The sequence below is a fragment of the Alexandromys fortis genome, unplaced genomic scaffold (assembly GCF_014885135.2).
Source record: "Alexandromys fortis isolate MF-2015 unplaced genomic scaffold, M_Fortis_MF-2015_v1.1 scaffold_0, whole genome shotgun sequence".
NCBI classification, from domain to species: Eukaryota; Metazoa; Chordata; class Mammalia; order Rodentia; family Cricetidae; genus Alexandromys; species Alexandromys fortis.
In genome coordinates this window covers 37,524,014-37,544,963 of record NW_026067949.1, presented here as the reverse complement: position 1 = coordinate 37,544,963, position 20,950 = coordinate 37,524,014, and the positions used below count along the sequence as shown (strand labels likewise).

At 33.6% G+C, this 20,950-nt stretch overlaps 1 protein-coding gene across 9 annotated transcripts in view; it reads left to right on the top strand.

Moving 5' to 3' along the window:
• Epha5 (EPH receptor A5) overlaps nt 1–20,950 on the top strand; it is a 278,614-nt gene that overhangs the window by 253,169 nt on the left and 4,495 nt on the right. For 8 of the 9 annotated variants that reach the window (XM_050150286.1, XM_050150285.1, XM_050150284.1 and 5 more), the window contains 4 exons: nt 2,257–2,466; nt 6,061–6,210; nt 14,334–14,527; nt 17,200–17,355. In XM_050150286.1, the coding sequence (XP_050006243.1) occupies nt 2,257–2,466; nt 6,061–6,210; nt 14,334–14,527; nt 17,200–17,355 (710 nt within the window). Of the gene's footprint in view, nt 1–2,256; nt 2,467–6,060; nt 6,211–14,333; nt 14,528–17,199; nt 17,360–20,950 lie in introns of those variants that run through there. The other variant, XM_050150287.1, reaches the window with a different exon arrangement.

The window sequence follows — 20,950 nt, the reverse complement described above, 5'->3', positions numbered from 1 at the left end:
AGTTGTTGATGTGTATACTAATGGACAGAGAAAATGTGTCTAAAATATCCATGCAGGTAATTAGTTAAGATGCCAAACTGGAGTCTATAAGCATCATGGGCCCTTTAAGGGGGTTCAGTAGAAAAGTCATCAACCAGATAATATAGCCAATATTATCAGGCATTTTGGGTTTGAGGATTAAAAGAGTTCTATGCACACCTCCCAGTTTTAAATATTGACAACTTGCTTTACTCATGAATAATTTCTGTTAAATGCTGTAACATTTTATATATGAGTAACCTATAGTCTGGTGATATAAATTCAATGTAGTGGGTGTTGCTTCTGGTGAGGAAAGGTCCTGTTATAAAATTGGTGACAACTTTGAATGGGGCCTGTGCACGGATCATGGCAGCGTTTCATTTCTATGTAAAGTTTCTGTTTTAATCCCCAACCTGCACCAATGTACCAGCTTCTTTCCAGTTCACTTCTCTGCACTCACAAGTTTTCCAGTCTCTTGGATTTGTATCATCACTTTATTCAAAATAATTCAAGCTATTACTTAAGCTTTATGAGTTCATTTAACTTTGTTACATTAAATGCCTTTGACAAAAACAACAGACTTCTAAGAACTGTTGATATTTTCCCATCCAGTGCTCAGTAATTATCCCTGCTCTCATCCACACTGCAGAGACTCCTGAGTTGCCTTGGGCCATTTCATGTTTACTTCAATAAGTTTATCTAGATAGCTTTTAAATTACCTCATTGTATACTCAGTGTTAGCCAAGGTGGGCTCTATTTTGCCGCAATGAGCAGATTCCTCTGATTTATGACAGAAAGAAGCTACAATGTATGAAAAGGCAGCAATGTGGATTATTTTAAATGACATATACTTTTTTAAATAGTCTATAACATGAGGTACAATATAGCATACAATGATATGCATGCTATGTGCTTAGCACTATTAAGCAAAGAATACAGATAAGAAGATATGGTTACACTTGAGTAGTAAAAGAACTACCTACAGAAAAAAGAAAAGAAGTAATTAAAAGTAGTATTATTAGGGAATAACACAATTCAACTATGGGTGGTCCATGTTTTCCTCCTTGCACACTATTTTTTTTTTCAAATTTAAATATGGACTTATTACTTTTATTACTAGAAAAAAGAATCTGTTTAAAACCATCAGTGGCACGCAATCTCTGGCACTAGAATAACACAAAGTGTAAATTAAGCACACCTGAGTGTGTTGGGACAAACCGTTAATGGTGCCACTTGGGTGTGGATGTAGGTAGATCTCTATGAATTCAAAGTCAGATAGAAGTCAGGAGAAGTAAGTAAAATATATTGAAAATAAATGAATTAGTTAATAGTAATTTCAATTGAACAAAACATAACTTCTCACAATTTAAGTTTTCAAGTAATTATTGATAGTAGAGAGACATATACTATCAGAGCTATTATCACGTCAAGACCCAAAATGTTTGTCTCTTAAATAAATAGAAGACATAATGACATATTATTTTGTGTGTCTTCTTTATGTCAGTTTTAATCAATATTTTTGGCTTATTCTGCTTAATAATTAAGGATTGCATATCAAATACTTATCAAAAGATAGCACAACTCTAATAAATTGCTTCATGGACCACTCATCATGTCTATTTCTTCTTCCTGTAGTTATTTTCCCATTATATACAACTCCTTATAGAAAATGTACTCGAGCCTTTGCCCTGAACGTATATATCTATACAACTATGTTAAAACATGTTGGAATATGTTAAAACCCATAGTATACACCTATGTTAAGACATGTTGGGAGAGTGTACATTGTTGTATAATTTCTGTTGTATAATTTTTTGATAGGCAGCTATATTCAGAAGATAACTAAAACATTATTTATTTATTTGATTCTTTGATGGTTTCAGATATGCATATAATGAATTTTAGTCTTTTATATATCCTATTACACTGGTTTCTCAATCTTTATTCATACACTGAAACTCTCTTTTTAAAGTGCCTCTTTTTAATGTGTACATGTCTGTGCATGTGTTTGTGTGCTGCATGAGATTTTTGAAGGACTTTCAAAGTCTTTGCCGGGTTTGACCTGATCAACACAATCAGTTAAATTTGTGGTTTCTAATGCAGTCCCTCCTCCTTGAGTAGAAATTGCATTTTCATTCTGAAAGGTGCTAACAGTAATTTGAAAAATGAAAGAAGGCTTTTTCCAAATTTTACTCCTGTGAATCGTACAGCTTTCCTAACGTTGCACTGTCTTTGTAGAAAAACGATGGCCAGTTCACTGTGATTCAGCTTGTTGGCATGCTGAGAGGCATCGCTGCAGGAATGAAGTACCTCTCTGACATGGGCTACGTGCATAGAGACCTTGCTGCGAGGAACATCTTAATCAACAGTAACCTTGTGTGCAAAGTATCTGACTTTGGGCTTTCTAGGGTACTGGAAGATGATCCTGAGGCAGCCTACACCACAAGGGTAAGATCTAACAGAATGAATTTTTCACATGCTAGACTAGAAGCATTTAATTTTTAAAGATGTTAAAAGAAGTAGCAAAAAGGGCATTCCTCTAATGAAGTCACGAGGAGATAGAGGAATTATGGGAGAAAAGGAGAGAAAACTGAAAATCCAATTCTACATTTTTTAGTACCAGAAAAATCAAATATTAAACTTAGATTATAAAATTATTCACATTCCTAGTCTCAGTAATTAATTTATTTTTCTTAGGGATGTTGTGTTGGCTAGATATATGTCAACTTAACACAAGCTACACTCACTGGAGTGAAGGAAGCCTCAGCTAAGAAAATTCCTACATAAAACTGGACTTCAGGGAAGCCTGTGGGGCATTTTTTAAATTAGTAAGACTTGAGGAAGGCCCTGTCACATTGTAAGTAGGGCCATTCCTGGGCTGGTAGTCTTGTATTTTATAGAAAATAGGTTGAGTAACCCATGAGAAACATCCAGTAAGCAGCACCCCTTTATGGCCTCTTCATCAGCTCCTGCCTCCAGGTTCCTTTCCTGTTTGACTTCCTGTCCTGATGTCTTTTAATAATGACCATTGTTGTTGAAGCATAAAACAAATAAACCCTTTCCTCTCCAAGTTGCTTTGGTCATGGTGTTTTATCATGGCAATGGTAATCCTAACTAGGACAGACGCCAAGAAAAAGTATTCTGAATTCATGAATGATGTCGTGTGTGTGTGTGTTTTATAGAATGTTTAAAAGTAAAAGAATAGTAAAATACAGAATTTTATATTAAACATTTATGTTTACATGGTGTGTATATAAAGAATGAATATGGTTATATGCACATACAAATTTGTATAGATAGTATTATTGGGAAATTTAATTAATCTTTACTATAGTGTTTTCTACTGTGAAATAAATTAAAATTATTTTATTCTTCATCTCAAGAGTTTAATTTGTGGGTAAACAAGTTTCATTTTTTTTAAGTTTTTATTTTCTAGAGGGATTAAAATGTCTCACTACTTGATTTACAAAGTATAAGAACTATTAAGCCTAAGTCTATGGAAAACTGGTTATTACTCACAGTGTAATAGCTATCATAAATATGCAGCTTACAGAAAGCTAAATAACTGAAATAAAATAACTGGAATAACAAAGTATAAGATTAGCTGAGGAGAGCAGGGACTGATGTTATAAAAGGAGTTTGTGAAAAAGTTTCTTTACAATTTTAAATTTTAAATTGAATTTACTTTGTGTTAAAATTCAAAAATTTAATTGAATTATTAAGAAAACCTCTTAATAAATGTTTGAAATATTTTGTTGGATATCCTCAACTTCAGAATTATTTGTAGGCACGGGGATTTATTGTATGTTCCTTCTCTGTACAAATGAGCTAATTGTGTTCCAATGCAGAAGAACACTTTTGCCACCTCTAATTCTTAAATTCATGTATTTCATGTTTCCTTATTAAATTCTCCTATAATATTGGTAGTCTAATAAAAAGTTCTTTACTGTATTATATGGTTAGATAGTTCCAGTTTGACAACTTTGACTTGTGGCACATGGATTTGGAGGGATTTATACCATGATGCAGAGCAAGAGTAATTTGTTTAAGCAACCAAAGACTTCCAAAGGTCATCTCATTAAACCAATGAACTAATTGATGCGATGTTTCTACTTTCCCACATCTAACTATTACAGTGTTATTTCATTAAATAAAACCTCAATTAAGAACTCTTCCCGGGTTAGAATTGCACTTAATAAAGTTGGGGTAAGAAAGATTGAGGTTATGAAAGGTCTGTTGCTGCTGTGATGAGTGACTGTCTTAGGTAAATAGGAGCAGCTACCCCAAGGCCCTTGCTACTGTGTTATGATGCAGCACCAGTGGAAGAGCCCGGGACCCTGATACTTTCAAGCCTCCCTTTTAGAAATGGGGTGTGAAAGCGGTAGAAAATATAAGTAATGAGACCTATCAGGTAAGTGAGCCTCAGAAGTTAGTGATGCGAGCCTTGCTCCAATGAACAGGAGAACAATTTAGAGCTGACACTCAGCAGAATCAATGAACTACAGTCTCGAAAAGGCAATTTAATCACATGTTGAAGAACAAGACAATTCACCTCCAATCCAAAAATTCAGGGTACCAAGGCGATTAGATTGCTGCAAATCCTGATCTCAAGGCCAGCCTGAATGACAGAGCAAGATTCTGCTTCAGGTAGCAAAGCAGTATAAACTTATCCAAGGCCCTGAAGAAATGGTTCCATTGTTAGGAGCACAAACTGCTCTTATAAAGAATGTCAGTTAGGTTCCTAATAGCACATAAGGCGGCTTAAAAAAACCTATAACTAGCTCCAGAAGATGTGGGAGCATCTGCCAACACCTGTACTCATGTGCATCCCCCCTACATATATATATATACTTAAAAATAAAAATAAATCTACATACAAATGAAAATAATACCAAAGAAAACAAGCATATTACAACTCTGTGTGATGCAACGTTCTATTAAACAAAACAGTTTCCAAAAAATTTCCGGTAATATTACCATATGTGTGCATGTGTTTGTGTGTGCATAAAAAGATTTAGCCTAGGCCAGGCGGTGGTGGCGCACGCCTTTAATCCCAGCACTCGGGAGGCAGAGGCAGGCGGATCTCTGTGAGTTCGAGACCAGCCTGGTCTAAAAGTGCTAGTTCCAGGACAGGCTCCAAAACCACAGAGAAACCCTGTCTCGAAAAACCAAAAAAAAAAAAAAAAAAAGATTTAGCCTACATTTTATCCCTTTTCAAATTTCAGTCATGACATAAAACTTATTTTCTTATATATCTAAAAAGTTTTCCTAAAAAGTTTATGTCTCTTTTCTTGTACCCTAATGTTTTCACTATTCTTTCTACAAAATAGGTAGGTGTGAATTAGTCTTTTGGTAAGAAAATCTGTCTCAATATATATTAGCAAGTACATGAAAAAATAACTGTAAAATGTGATCTTTTTGAGTACCCACAATCTTTTGAGTAGTTAAGTTAAGCAATGGTGTTTCTTAGGTTCAATATTCTAACTGATAAACACTAAAGTATTGGGTTAAGCTAAGAGGTGGATAATCAAGCCTTATAGAAATAAAACAATGTCGAGGAAAAGCGACCTTTTAGCACGTAGAATTTTCCTGCTTTTCTTATAAACTTTTAAACATCCCAGGGTTTCATTGAACAACAAGTCATGCAGAGTATTTGAGTCCTTTACTTTTACAATGCTGAGCGTTCACCTTATTGATGTGCCCGAGTGCCTCCCTCCCCTCATCAGCTCTGCCATCCTGAGCACTCTAATTGAGATGTAGGTCCTGTATGCCTTCCAAGAGTCAAACAGAATTTATAGCAGAAACCTTCCCGACAGCCAATTAGTTGTTAGTCTACAAGTGCTCATGGGTTGGGAGATGTGAAAAGAGACTGCATGCTGTCAAACTGATTCACTTAAAAATGTTACATCTTTTTCTAGATCTTCTCAAAGAAACTGCAGTATCCCTAGATACCCTTGAAGTATGCTAATGTATATGTATGCACATATATATTATATATATATATATATATACATATATATGTACATGTGTTTTTAATTTTAGGGAGGCAAAATTCCAATCAGATGGACTGCCCCAGAAGCAATAGCTTTTCGAAAGTTCACTTCTGCCAGTGATGTCTGGAGCTATGGAATCGTTATGTGGGAAGTTGTATCTTATGGGGAGAGACCCTACTGGGAGATGACCAATCAGGATGTAAGTACAGGGATTCACTTTCTCCCTCAAGTTGAGAATGAAATGTTTTGTTCTCTGAGTCCATGCTCTTATACTGTTTTAAAATTGTGAAAAAGATAGTTACTTGGAAAATATAAAATGCTTTGTTTACCTTTTGGTACTTTTGTTGCTATGGAAATAATCTTTATGGGAATGCTAAAAATGAAATGAGGTAAAGTAGCATGAGTTGCAGTTGGGAAAAACTTTAGTCCTTTGCCAAGTAGGTTTAGTTATACCACAGTGCTGTTCCACTCGGTTTATGTCAGTATTGTTCTCAAAGATGAAGAAGGAGCGGCCATCTAAGAATGAATGCTGAAATCTAATCTTTGAAATGAAAGATGAACTATATTGCACTCATAACTGATAGAAGTAAATATTCTTCTAACAATAAAAATATAATTAATGTTTAGAATTATATAATTCTAACAGGAAAAGAACCACACTAAAGAATTTTCTTTCCAAGTTCAAATGCTTACGTTATGAAGACAGAACTGTGACCTTTGCTTTAATCATTTCCCATCATTAATATTCAATACACTTTCTTTGAGTCTAGATCATATTAAAATTTGATATTTTTCCCTCTGATAATAACTCTAAAAGTAGCTAGAAGTGTTTAACCTGCAAAGTGTACCATATACCCTTTACCAATGAATAACTCTTTGTAAATCAGAGTACTGAACAATTTTAACTCAATAATGTACTTACTTGAAACATATTTTTTCTTTCTCCAATTATTTTTTATATCCCAACTCTATAGCACATCCTTTCCCCGTACATACCCTCAGGGACTCATAGGCAGATACTATGAGTTTGCAACTCACTTTGTTTACAATGGCAATCACATACAACCATCAAGTCTGACTTTTGAAGCACAGCCAAAACTACATCTCAGGAATATTTCAAGGTATATATCCCAACTGTAGACCATGGAAACCCAAGTTATGTGAATAATTAATAGGACGGCATGGTCAAATATTTGTTTCCTTTTCTTTACCAATATTTGTTCTTGGATTGGTCAGGATTTGTCAAAGTAGAGAAACAGAAACCTGGGAGCATATTTGATTTTTAATGAAGAGTTGTATATATCTGTTCCTTAAAAGCATCTGGGAATTAGTGGCATGTGTTTGCATTCTGCAAAGACACTTGATAGAGTTTCCTGGAAAGAAGAAAGAGGACAATGGAATCTAGCTGACTTCCTAAATCTCCTTTCTCTTGCTGTTCAGTTCCCTCCTCATGAGCCCTTACTTTATCATGTGTGTGTTTTCCTAACAAAGGAAAGCAAGCACAGTCTTGCTAGACGTACTGCACTGATCATTGTTTGGAATTGTTTTCCCACTGTGTTGGCCAGTCTACTTTCTTCAATTTTCCATAAGTAGTAGCAAAAGCATCATCTCAGATTTCCCTAAATTTTTCTCTGGTAGCACCAGGAGATTACATTCATGAGTCACCATTTCCCTCTGTAGTTTCCTACAGTTGCTATAATTGGTTTATTTTGTGTACAGCTCACTTAGCTCCAAAAAGCTACTATTGACTTATACTTCTCTATAGATGAAGAATAGAGGGTCTGTTGTCTTCAAACTTAAGCATTAAGGGATGGAATTATATAAAAATGCCATTCAATTTCATAATTATGTGTATATGTGTCTATATATGCAATTTGTATCTTAAATATTTTTAATATTGTATTTATATATGTAAACTTAAATAACACAATAAAGAGATGTTGTCATTATTTTTCTTTTATAGTGGATAACTGGGGCTTAGAGAAGATTAGAATTTTCTTAATGTCATAAAATAATAAAATTTATAGCAGACATATCAACTTATTTTCATGCTTTCTAAAATATATGATTTATAGCAATGACTATGATTTAGAGCAACTGAATTATTATGCAATTCTGTTTTTACATTTCAATCATATCAGTCTTCTAAATGAATGAGTCATGTAATGTTCAATTCAATAGATAGAAATTAATCTGAATTTAACATGGCTAGACAAAGCCTTGTTTTTTTATAGTTTTTTTCCACATAAATGCCAGATGCTCACATCACCTTTGAACCAACACAGTTTTGTTTTTAATTTATTCACCAAGCCTCATTTTTTCTGTCTTGTCACAAATACCTCAAATGAAAATACATCCTATTAATCTATTTCAAAGGAATATGATTTCCCTATTGTCAGTCTCTATAGTTTCTACCCACTCCTGAGATACTTTGACACCTGATCCATTAGACATTTCTAACTGTGCAATGGATGTTCAATCAATATATATCAGGTATTGGCAATTATATCAGTTAAGTTAAAATTGCAATAAGTTACACTTAATATTGTAGCAAGTGAAGTTAGAGATCAAACAAGAAGACTCTGATGGTAGATGAATGTCGTGGAGTGCTTTTGTGGACATTCTCTAAACTTGCCTTTGGTACAGAGAAAAGAAATTTGTATTAGTACAGCTTTATTTTTCTACAAGTCTCTCATCACCCACCAAAACCCAGCAAGAAAGCCAAAAGCTAATATCAATTTCTTAATTCACTAGTATTTTGACAATTTGACGCAAGTTTAGAGCCATCTGAGGACAGAGAACAACAACTTTTAAAATTGCTTCTGTAAGGTTGGTCTTTAGTCAGGACTGTGGATTATTTCCTTAATGCTCGCTGATGAGGGAGGGCCAAGCATATTGTGGGTGGTGGCAGCCCTAGGAAGGTAGTCCTGAAATTTATAATAAAGCAGGCGAGAAAGCCATTAAAAATAAGCCAGTAAGAAGCACTTTTTTATTTATTTATTTTTTTATTTATTTATTTATTTATTTATTTTTTAGAGATTTCTGTTTCTTCCCCACCGCCGCCTCCCATTTCCCTCCCCCTCTCCCGATCAAATCCCCCTCCCTTGTCAGCCCAAAGAGCAATCAGGGTTCCCTGCCCTGTGGGAAGTCCAAGGACCACCCACCTCCAGGTCTAGTAAGGTGAGCATCCAAACTGCCTAGGCTCTCACAAAGCTTACATGCAATTTGAGTCCCTGCCTCCAGGTTCCTGCCTTGAGTTCCTGCCCTGGCATCCCTCAGTGATGGACTATAGACTTCAAGCTGAATTAGACTCTTTGCTATCAAATTTCCTTTAGGTCATTCTGTGTCATCATGATAGTAGAAACCTGTGACATTGCCAAGTTTCCTCAGTGTAGAAAAAGCTTCCTTACACCTTAACTGGCAACTTGTATGGTAAAACCTCACTGCCTAACTGCACAGTTAGATGAGTAAATTCATGGCAGTGCTTTGTGTGGGTGGGCACTGTACTTGTATGGGAAAAGATATAAGGGCAGGAAATTGAAGGATTTAAGGAATATTTGCTAATCATTCTCATCTCCCTATTTTTATCTGTACCTCATATACTTATGCTCCATCATTCTACCCTTTTGGTTTTCTCATTCTCTTTGTTCGTCAGTTAATAACTTATTTGGCATTATAGCTTCATCTAATTTTCCTGTCACTAACCACTGTCTTTGCTATTTTATCATCAGTCTTTATTCCCTTTCAGTTTATTTTCCTATCTGAATTCACTTCAGGGATTTCACCGCTTTCTAGACAATTTTTCAACAAAATTAAAGAAAGGAAATATCAGTGTTGTGTCTTTAAGTATAATTTAAGAAGAAAACTAAGAGTTTTGGTCAGATCTTCTAATCTATATGAAGCTTACAACAAAGGATTATCTAATCACAAATCATTCTGGAAAGTGCCCTCTAGTACAATGTAGAGTGCATGATGTGTTATTTATTGAGCTTTTAGTCATCAGTGACATTTCATTTCCAAATACTACATTAAGTATGTTATGCCTCAACTCTAACTCAATTTGATATAAACAACAGCAAAGCAGACTAAGTGAACTCAATAATCACTTCCTTTCATTGACACAACAAAAGCAGTCTCACAGAACAAAGATACACTGGAGATTCTGCAGTTCTAAAAGTTAGATCCCTTGATACCTACATACTTGATATGATCTGACCTAAAATGGACTTTTGCTTTCAGAGGCATAATTTTATCATTCATAGAACATACTCTAAATCTCACAGAGGAGACCATGCTTTATGCCAAAAAGAGGGAATTCAATAAACTTCTTTTGATTTAGGATGACTTCAGCCACAACAGACAAAAAGGAGTCACAGTAAACAATAAAAATAATCATGAATGAATCAGATCATTTTAAGGAAACATGAGACTATGAACTCTAAGGCTATGAATTCCTGCAAGCAATGGAATCTAGTTTATTAGTAGAAAACATTTAAATATCAACATTTTTCATAACACAAAATAAAGACAAATTTTATATTTATTACACAGCATCTCTATATTTAGAGATAGTATCACTCCCTAGTATTTCTTGCTGTATATATGAATTCATATATACCATTAAGCATATAAATTCAAAAATGTTTCTGTCACTATAGTAATCTCGTTTTCACTCTTCTGTGTGATTTAATTTGTCTTTTCTTTGGCAGTTAATTTTCTATTCATTTTATTTTAAATTCTGCAATTGATAATCAAATAGATTTATTACTGCATTTGATGTGTTACAATTTCTTTAAAAGGTTCACAGGAATATTGTGCTTTAAAGTACATTAACCTATTTTGTAATGAATGCACATCTATTACCAATTGTATACTTCTTTTAATTTTTATATGAATATTTTGTGTCATATATACATATATATGACACAATAGATTCTATAAGTCACAAAATAACTTGCTGTCTTAGTGCATTCTGTATTGTCATAGAAGAATATTTAATGCAAGGTAATATATGCTTTCTTTCCTTTTCTATTGCTGTTGTAAAACACCAAGACCAGGGCAACTTTTTAATGAAAGCATTTAATTTGACTTCTAATTTCATAGGGTTAAAAGTTCGTCCTGGCTGAGCAGCATGGCAGCAATCAGCAAACACATTGGCTAGAGCAGCAGCTCACAACTCACATCTTAAACCACTAATATGAACCAAAGATACACACTGGAGATGGCACCAGTCTTCTGACGCCTCAAAGTCATTCTTAAACTCCCAATTACACTGCCGTCTTTAAAATCAAAAAGCAAGTTACATGCTTCCAATATATCCTGTCACAAAACAGACATTGTCAACTCAAAAGTGAAGACTAGGGCCATAGGAAGGAAATAGTCCACCACACGGGACCAAAATACAGCTGGACAAACTCCAAATCCTATATTCCATGTCAGTGCATTTAGATGGATCTACCTTTGCTGCTTCACTGCCATCATTGTGGCAGATTCCATTCTCTGTGTCCAATGTCCTTGTCAGATGTTTAGTGGTGCTGGCATGTTCAGCATCGTGGGGTCTCCAGTCATATCCGGGCTTCATATTTGCAGCTTAGGCAATGGCCTGTTTATGCTGGGGCTCCTGTGCCACACATTGCCTGGCCCTAACAGTTCTCTGAGGAGATCGATAAGTAGGAAGCAGAAGCAACAGGGCAATGGCATGAGTCTTTTGAAACCTCAAAAGATGCTCCCAGTGACATACTTCCTCTAACAAAGTCCACCTCCACTCTAATCAATCCCAAATAGTTATTCAAGAGGGGGACTCAATATTCAAGTCTAGAAGCCTATGAGGCAATTATCACTCAAACCACCACAGCAGGTGAAGAAGAGAGGTCTATTTCCTTCAAGGTTCTAGAGGCTGAGAAGCCCAAACAACATGCTGCCAGGTCATCTGGTACACAACCTTCTGGATGCAACAAAGTTTAGTAGAGAAACAGGGAAAACTAGAAAATACCCCAGTTAGAACTCCTTTAGTCTCTGCCAAAGATGAAACATTTTGACATACTTATTTTTCACTAGATTTTATTTCCTGGAATACATTCATCTAGCAAATTGTAACAGTGAAGGTAGAGCTTCCAAGATATGATCCTCTAAAACTCAAAAGTCCAGAGACAAAACCATTGTATTTAACGTAAAAAAAAAAAAAAGAGTTAATTTAACTTATGCAGGTCACAATTATATAGAGAGACAGGATGCTTAGTGGAAAATATTTTAATTTATATTTTTATTTTATTTTAGAATTTTATACATGAGAACTACATTTATATCATTTATCAATCCCTTTTGCCTTCCAATTCCTATGTCCCAACATACTCAATCTTAAATCTATAACTTCTATAATTTTCTTTGCTATACATATACACTAAGGATAAATAGAACTAATTAAAAACATTGAAAGAATAGAATGCTACAAATTAGATTAAGTTTTAAGTAAAATTTTGCTGAGTTTATAAAATTTAATGATTTAAATGATATACCTCTATGTTGGCCAGTTAGGGTACTAAAGATAATAGTAGTAGATGTATCTTATGAAAAATGTAAAGAAAAAACCAAGAAACTAAATAAATAAAGTCTGTTTAAGATATCAGGTCAACTGGTACTTTTAATATATCTTTTGTCACATTTGTCATCTTTTGTTTCTTTTTTTCTAAACTTTAATTGGGACTTATTTTATAATCTATTGTTTGATTTCCCATGATGCTTTTGCCTTAGTGCATCAACTTTGCTACATTTGTTGAAAATACTTTTTTGCACAGTTTGCCTTTTGATTTCTATATTGTTTTGAAGTTAAATAGGTTAGCTAAGGTATAAGGCTGCTTAGGTCACTTCTCTGAAATTTTCCAACTATTTTACAGACACTTTCACAATCCTTGAGCACTTATATTTTTCTGCTTGCACTTTCTTCATAGAAATATTTTTATTAATATCTTTGGTAGATAGCAGCTAGATAACCTTGTACCAGTTGGATTCACACACATTGTGGTCTGTCTATTCCCCAACTTACAACAAATAAAAAGAAATTCCAGATTAAACCTAATAATATTTACTTCCTTCATAGTTGTGTACTTCCAGATAATAGAAATTCCTTCTTAATATGATGCGTTTGAACTTGTATCTGATATCCCTTTTCCCTATACTCCTGAGTCATATATGCTTGTAAATGTATAGTTATTTCTTCCTTACTTTCACCATATTTGATCATGTCAACCCCTTTATTCTGAAGAGATTGCCTTAACTTAAACCTCTGAAGATTTTTTTTTGTAAATTTTTTATTGATTTTATTCTACAGTTTGTTAAATAAACCCAAATTATTTGAGGTATAACACATTTGAATCTGCTAACGGTAATTTATAGTATTTTTGAGAAACATATTAATTAATGTTTAGGGGTATTTTCATAAATGAGTTAAAAGGCCATTGAATTGGTTAGTAATACAAATAAATATTTTTCTGTATTTAGATAGTTTGGTGTCAGTAATAGTAATATGTTTTTATTCCCATAAATAGAAAATACTCATATATGTGTTTAAAGTAAATATTCTTAATGCCTATGCCAGTAGATACTCATTTCAAATTCCTGACAGAAATCCAAAGATAATAATAAACAGTCAGACCTTGACATTATTAAATGATACATGAGACAGTTATGCTAATTTAGCCTTTGACTTATCTATCATTTTCCATCCAAAATTCTCTTTTGAAATGAAATTGCCATTTTAGTACTTTGAAATGTGACTGTATATAATTATAAGAAAAAATATTATATTTTCAGAGGAATTATAGAAAATATAATCCTTATTTAATGCTAGAAGGCAAGAATGAATAAAACATGATCTACTTTTTGGCAGTTAGTTTGATAAAATATCCTTCACCAAGGTGATAGGTAAACCTCATCTCAAGTTTGGTTTTTATTTTGTTTTGTTTTCTTTGTTCTATTTTTGTTTTTATTGTTTGACACGGGATTTCTTCACAAAGTCCTGGTTAAAGATCCAATTACCTTTGTCTCCCTAGGGCTGGGGAATAAGGGCATGTACCATCACTCATCACTACCATTTAGTTTTTAACATGTGAAAAGGGCCTAACTTTTAATGGTGTATGTGATAGTACCTTCTTTCCTATTGTCTTATTTTGCAGCAAATAAAAGTGGTCATGGTTTACAAAAATAGTGCAGCTGGTTAGTACTGCAAATATACGAATACAGATGGAAATGAGAAGGAGGAAATTTCTCAAACACTTCCATTACATTAGTGGTATTGTGGACACATTCTGTTTTTGCCTTGTGCAGGTGATCAAAGCAGTGGAAGAAGGCTACCGCCTGCCAAGCCCCATGGATTGTCCTGCTGCTCTCTATCAATTAATGCTGGATTGCTGGCAAAAAGATCGAAATAGCAGGCCCAAGTTTGATGAAATCGTCAACATGCTGGACAAGCTGATACGAAACCCGAGTAGTCTGAAGACACTGGTTAATGCATCAAGCAGGTACAAGACCAGACTTCAATAATCTTTCCAGAGTATATCTGACCAAGTTGATCTAATAAATGTTTCATTAAGTAATTTATGTATTACTACGGGAATCTGTATGACAATTGATTTAACTATAAACTTTCATAATATTTTCCTCTTGAAATAAAAAAGATATATGGAATTTATACCTAAAACATCTTTGCCTAACCTATTTGTGTGATATGTCGTTGTCGAAAAGAGAGTACATGCTTGCTGCACTGAAATAGCTTTAGAAAAGAAGATCCAAATGTTTCTAGAGCATAGGTTCAGGTAGAGAAATGAGATTATAGGAGCTTAATTAAGTCCCGATGCATTTTAAACTAGCTATCTAATAGTAACAATACATGGATTCTTTAGAATATATTTTAGTATTGGTCATTAGCATATGGCTGTATTGTGGCATTCAGTTTATGAACATTGATGGCTGATAGGACTCTTCGCCTTTATCTGGTTGTACAGAGATATTTGTTAATAATTTATTATTTGGTTTGAAGAGTTAAAATTGGTAAATGAGTAATTTTGTGGAAAATATGTACAAGCCAATAACCATATTTTCTACTTTTCTGAATTGCAAGAAAATGTATTTAAATAACATTGGATATTTGCAAAGTACTTTTTCCTCTTTAGCAGAAAAAAATATCAAAATATTCCCAGTAATAAAAATCAAGTTGGTCTCAAATTAGAAAATTAACTAAATTATTGGCGTCAGTGTCTTTATTGCCATTGTTTTTGTACAAGAAAGGAAATCATGCCAGTAGCGGAAATGGCTGTCTATTAAGGTGAATTACATGAAGTTGTTTGCTTATGATGAAGTTACATAAATTCAATGATCTTGATGCAACACTTGTTTACTAAGTATTTCAACATAAGTCAGAAATGAACCCTAAAAATCTGGTGAGGTATTTTGAACTTTCTATACTAACAGTTGGAGATTATATCTCCTTAGCAATTATTACATATGTTTTTTTTTCCCTAAATATCCTTTTAAATTCCTTATGGTGATGTATAATAGTATTAAGTCTGTCTCTCATCTACTTATTTGAATGATGTTGAGGTAATTGTCACAAATGAATCTAAGGTGATAATTAAAAAAAGTTCTAGTGTTCTAAATCATATTAATTTTTCCTTAGGCATCTTTCCTTACTTTCTGAAACATGGTGTATAGGATTTTCTTATATATAATTTATATAATTTAACATATTATGCTTGTGCATAGAGTAAGCATTCACTATGTACTATTCACTACCCATCTTTAATTAAACAGTCACACACAAGAACTAATTCTGCAAGGAGTTTGCTCTTCGATATCATCCACACTCACTTATATTACAAGATTTGATGAATCCAGTAGCTGTATAAATTATATTTGAATATCTCTTTGTAGACAGAAGTTTCTGTTCTGCCCTGTCCCACAATTGTTCAGTTCCAAAGAAACACACCGAGTCTTATATTAATTATAAACTGTTTGGCCAACTAGCACAGGCTAATTTTTAACTAGTTCTGGCAACTTAAATTAATCCATAATTCTTGTAGTCTGGATACAAGAGTTGTGTTGAAGATATGCCAATTGGTATTGAGCACCATCTGATCACTTGTTCTCTGAATTTTGATCAGTTGTGGATTTCTGTAATGAACTCTTTGCAAAGAGAAGTTTCTTTGATGAAGGAAAAGATCTATATTTTTCTATAAGCTTTAATATTTGTAATGCCGTTAGTAATTATGTTGCTTTCATAAAATGGCAGTTATTATTTCTTCTCTAAGATCCACGATCTCATTAACCCTGAGTAATTGGGTAGGCTTCCAGTACCAGGGATGATTTCCCATTTGTTGAATTAAATCCAATTAGAGAGGTGATGATTTCTACCATGATGTTAATATTACCACTGCACACATAGTGAGTGTTATTGTGCAATGAATATTCTGTAATTCACTGGCATCATCAGTTGTAGGACTATCGACCGCTTCCTACACTTGCATGCTTCCCTGACTTACGGCAGAATGAGACTTTCAGATCAGATCATGTTTGATCCTTCAGGTTCTGTGTCAGAACTTCATGGTGCCTTTAGTCATACAGATTTACCATGAAGGTTTCTATAATGAAGTTGGTGATAGATGGAAAAGAATTGATCAAATATAAAACTTTTAAGTTATATGGATAAAATGTCCTATGATAGACTGTGAGGGAAAACGAAAACAAGCAAAAGCTGGACTATTGTATCAAATACTGTAATTGGAAACAATAAGTTGGTAGAGAAAATGAATTTTATTCCGGCTATGTTGAATTCATGTTTGTATGAGAAACCTGGAAAACTCAAAGCAAGCTTATGGCAAGCTGGAGATTAAAACTTTACATAATGAATTTAATATAATATAATGCCATCAAAAATGAACAATGAAAACTATATTTTTTTCACAGAAAATTTACTAATTTCTCTATTATAAGCCCAGATCCACAGTCTACAATGAAAGTCTAAAGGTTATTTTTGTTTTTCTCCCACTTCTATTTTGAATTATTTATTATGCAAGTGATTGTATATTTCCTCATAATTTAATTGTCCCAAAGATTCTTTGAATTTGACTTAACATTGTACGTACAGATCAAAATTCATCATTTGTTCCTTGCAATATTTCTGTTTTCTGTGTTTTAGGGTATCTACTTTGTTGGCTGAGCATGGTTCTCTGGGGTCAGGGGCCTACAGATCAGTAGGTGAATGGCTGGAAGCAATCAAGATGGGCCGGTATACAGAAATTTTCATGGAAAATGGATACAGTTCAATGGACGCTGTGGCTCAGGTGACCTTGGAGTGAGTAACTTTTCTGATCATTTTTACATAAATGGTGGGGCAAGAAAAATATATGCAGACAACAGAGTGGATGCAATCAAGGGAAAGCAGTAAAGCTGTGTCCTTATGTGGCCAATTTCAAAGAAGCCTCATCTTTTTTAGCCTGTATTATTAACAGCTGCATGGTTCATGCTTCCTATGACCAGTAACTTTGCGTTCTTGTGCATCAAACAAACAACATTTGAGTATTTGGATAACTGGAATTATAACTTCATGGCAAAGTACTGGTCCTTTATGTTGTGGAAAATTGTTTCCTTGATGAGTTTTTATACGGATACTTATGTTATATGAATGTAAATATAAAACAAAAGAAACTGTAAGCACAATTGGTGTGGTTAGTCCTGTGTAACAAAAAAAAAAAAACAAAAACTGAAAGAATATACCCCTAAATGACGGCTTTCTGCAGTCAATATCCAGGTAACGGCTTAAAGCTTAAACCAAGTTTCTCTGGCGGGAAGCTCATTTAATATCCACATGGTGCAACTTACATTCTTGAAGTCTCAGAATATGTTAGAGCCTGCCTCTGATGTGTTGTTATTTGGTACAATCTCAGTGGAACCAATTGTGCCCTTTTCTGTTTGCACGTTTAAGATACAATTTAGTAAATCCTATTAAATAAAACTCACTAGAGCTAAGTATCGAATTGTTTAAGGCTGTAAGTCATTTGTACTTTATTATATACTCTTTATGTGTAATTATTTTAGCCAAATCATTATTTGTGAAATTAATAGTCCTATTATTGTGGTTCCATCTAGATTAAATCTAAATTAATAATGTTTTAACCTGGCAAATCATGATAACTGACTTCACATGACCTGTGAATTTAAAGGTTAAAATATTGTTATAAGAATTTTAAAAGGTTAGGATGTTCTAAGTCACTAAACCACCATCTGACCTTCATCTCAATGTAATATCGATGCTCAGTGGTTCTGTAGACATCCTTAGCTATCATTTTGTCCTGTTTGATTCATTCAATTCATTGCTCATCACCACAAAAGGTAACAGGGTACCATTACTTATTATGGACTAATATCACAGCACTGTCTTCCTTCATACTGATAACTAAACATACATAATATCCCAACCACTTGGCTTGCTTTCTTAGTATACTTAATACCATTCTCAGAGTTACTATTAAATCACATCTTGAAAACATCAATGTTTTGTCCATTATTTATTGGATGCTCAAGAAATTTGTTTGTGCTGTAGTTAAACAGTATACTAAAATATATTCCTGATGATTTAAAACTATTTTTACATAATTACTATTTAATTTTTCAGTAAAAATGGTCATTTTAATTTAATAAAGTCATTTGTCATTTTATATTAAAATGATAACTGTAGGTATTTCTTCTACCCAATGTCAGATTTCTTGTAAATACATAATAAAATTATTTGCATTAAACAATGTCTCTGTTTTTATTAAGAGAATATATATCATATACATATAATTAGTTCTGTCTTAGTTTTCTTTATTCTTTCACACACAATTATTGTTAAAATACATGGTTTCCTGTTTATTTTTAAAATTTATTTTGGTGAGTCTGTTACCTTCTTGTAGGTTGCTCTATTTCTCAGGGACCTCAAAATAGTACAAATATATCTAATATTATTGTCGCATGGTTTCACTTTTTCTTATTTCTTGAAGTTCTTCCCTGTTTATTTCTGTAACATTTAAAATCTCTTCAGTATGTGTGTACTTTCTCAGGTCCTAGGAGTCTCTTCTAGTTTCTCATAACTACTCCTTTGTTAACTGGCCTCTTTCAATTTACCTTTCAATTCGTTTACTGGAATCAGAAGAGTAAAGTCAAAGAATTTTGTTTTATGTAAACTGTTTCAAATTAATGAGATCCATAGTCATTACTATAATCATTACTGAGAATTAGGCATGTGAACTCTATCTGCAAAGAAGATAAATTTTTAGAGAGCCTGACATTATTAGAAGCAAATTCTGTTGTTTAATATGACTCTTTCTGACCGCAGTGTACCTAGTTAGTATGCTTCATTTGTCCAAGTATCATTTTAAGTTTAATACAAAATAAGGAATCATCAATTGCTGGCTTTGGTCAAGGATTAAAAAAGGTAATTTGCACAGTATTTTACTTTAACATAGAGAAATAAATAAAACTGTCCTATGCCGAGAAAAAAACACCCCAAAAAATGAGGTCATCACACAACTAAGTACATGCTCTTGGGCATCCTGATGACACCTTTGGATACCTGGACATCACCCAACATCTAAATATTAATTGTATCAATCCTTTGAAAGACTGTAATAAGATAATACAATGTTATTCCTGGAAGTCAAATAAGGGACTGACATATTTATAACTATGTAAATGTTTAGAAAAATGTTAAATCAACCAAAAAAGCAAATACACAAACTACTGTACATTAAAATTGTGTTTTACTGCTTGATAAATTTGAGTGTATATTAAGTTTAAAAATATAAAGATTGAAAACAGTTCTCCTTTTTATAACCATTGCTTCAAAACTACCTCAATAATGGTTATTTTGCTTTTCAACTATTGGCCAGTACATATATGAAAAATACAAACGAAGAACTCACATGTCTTGAAGTAAGGCATATTCAATAAGGATAGCTTTGAACTTTCGATGTTTCTGCTTGCTGCATGTCTTCCTTTCCCAAACCACACTGTTCTGTCTGTATACAGTGATGATATTTAAATAGTTGTTGCATAAAAAATGGCAAGACTGTAATGTACAAGTGCAGTGAGTTACTGTTGACATGGGAAATTGTGAGCTGGAGGCAAGTGGTTAATTGAAGCTAAAAATTTCAAGTAAGGATGTGATCAAAGTTGTTTTGTAAATTTTTTTTAGGCCAGTGCTGTCAAAACTTGGTTATTCAGAAAATGAGTAAAATCCAGTGAATTTAAATATTATACCAATTTTCTGTAAGCTGAATAAATTCCTGTAATAGTTATAAGGATGGTATCTTATGATTCTAAAACAGCAGTTTTCTAAACTGCATCCCATATTTGTGAAGACTGACTCAAATAGCTTCACCAACCTGTGAAGGAAGTCATTACACATAATTTAGTATGTTCTCAAAACATGTATAGGAGAGCTTGCTATTCTCTATGCTGTATGCATTTAAACTAATATTCTGAGAGTAATTTTTGCAAGGTTTAATCTCTATAAAATAATTTAATATTCTCTTGATAAATATATTTGCCTTGAACAGTACCTAATAAGTGGTTATTCATATTTTTAAAAGTAAACCAGAAAAAACTGATAGCACACAGCTCCATTTTAAAACTGATAAAACTATAATGTTGTGTGGTTGAGTGAATGTTCATTAGTGTTGCTTGTCCCTTCTACTATCAAGGCAGTGAAGATGAGGTTGAATCCCACTAAAAATGCTAAAACCACAACGGAGAATGAGCAAGGGGATTCCCCCCCCTCTGTCTCTCTCTCTCTCTGTCTCTCTCTCTGTCTCTCTCTGTGTGTCTCTCTGTGTGTCTCTGTGTGTCTCTGTGTCTCTGTCTCTCTCTCTCTCTCTCTCTCTCTCTCTCTCTCTCTCTCTCTCTCTCTC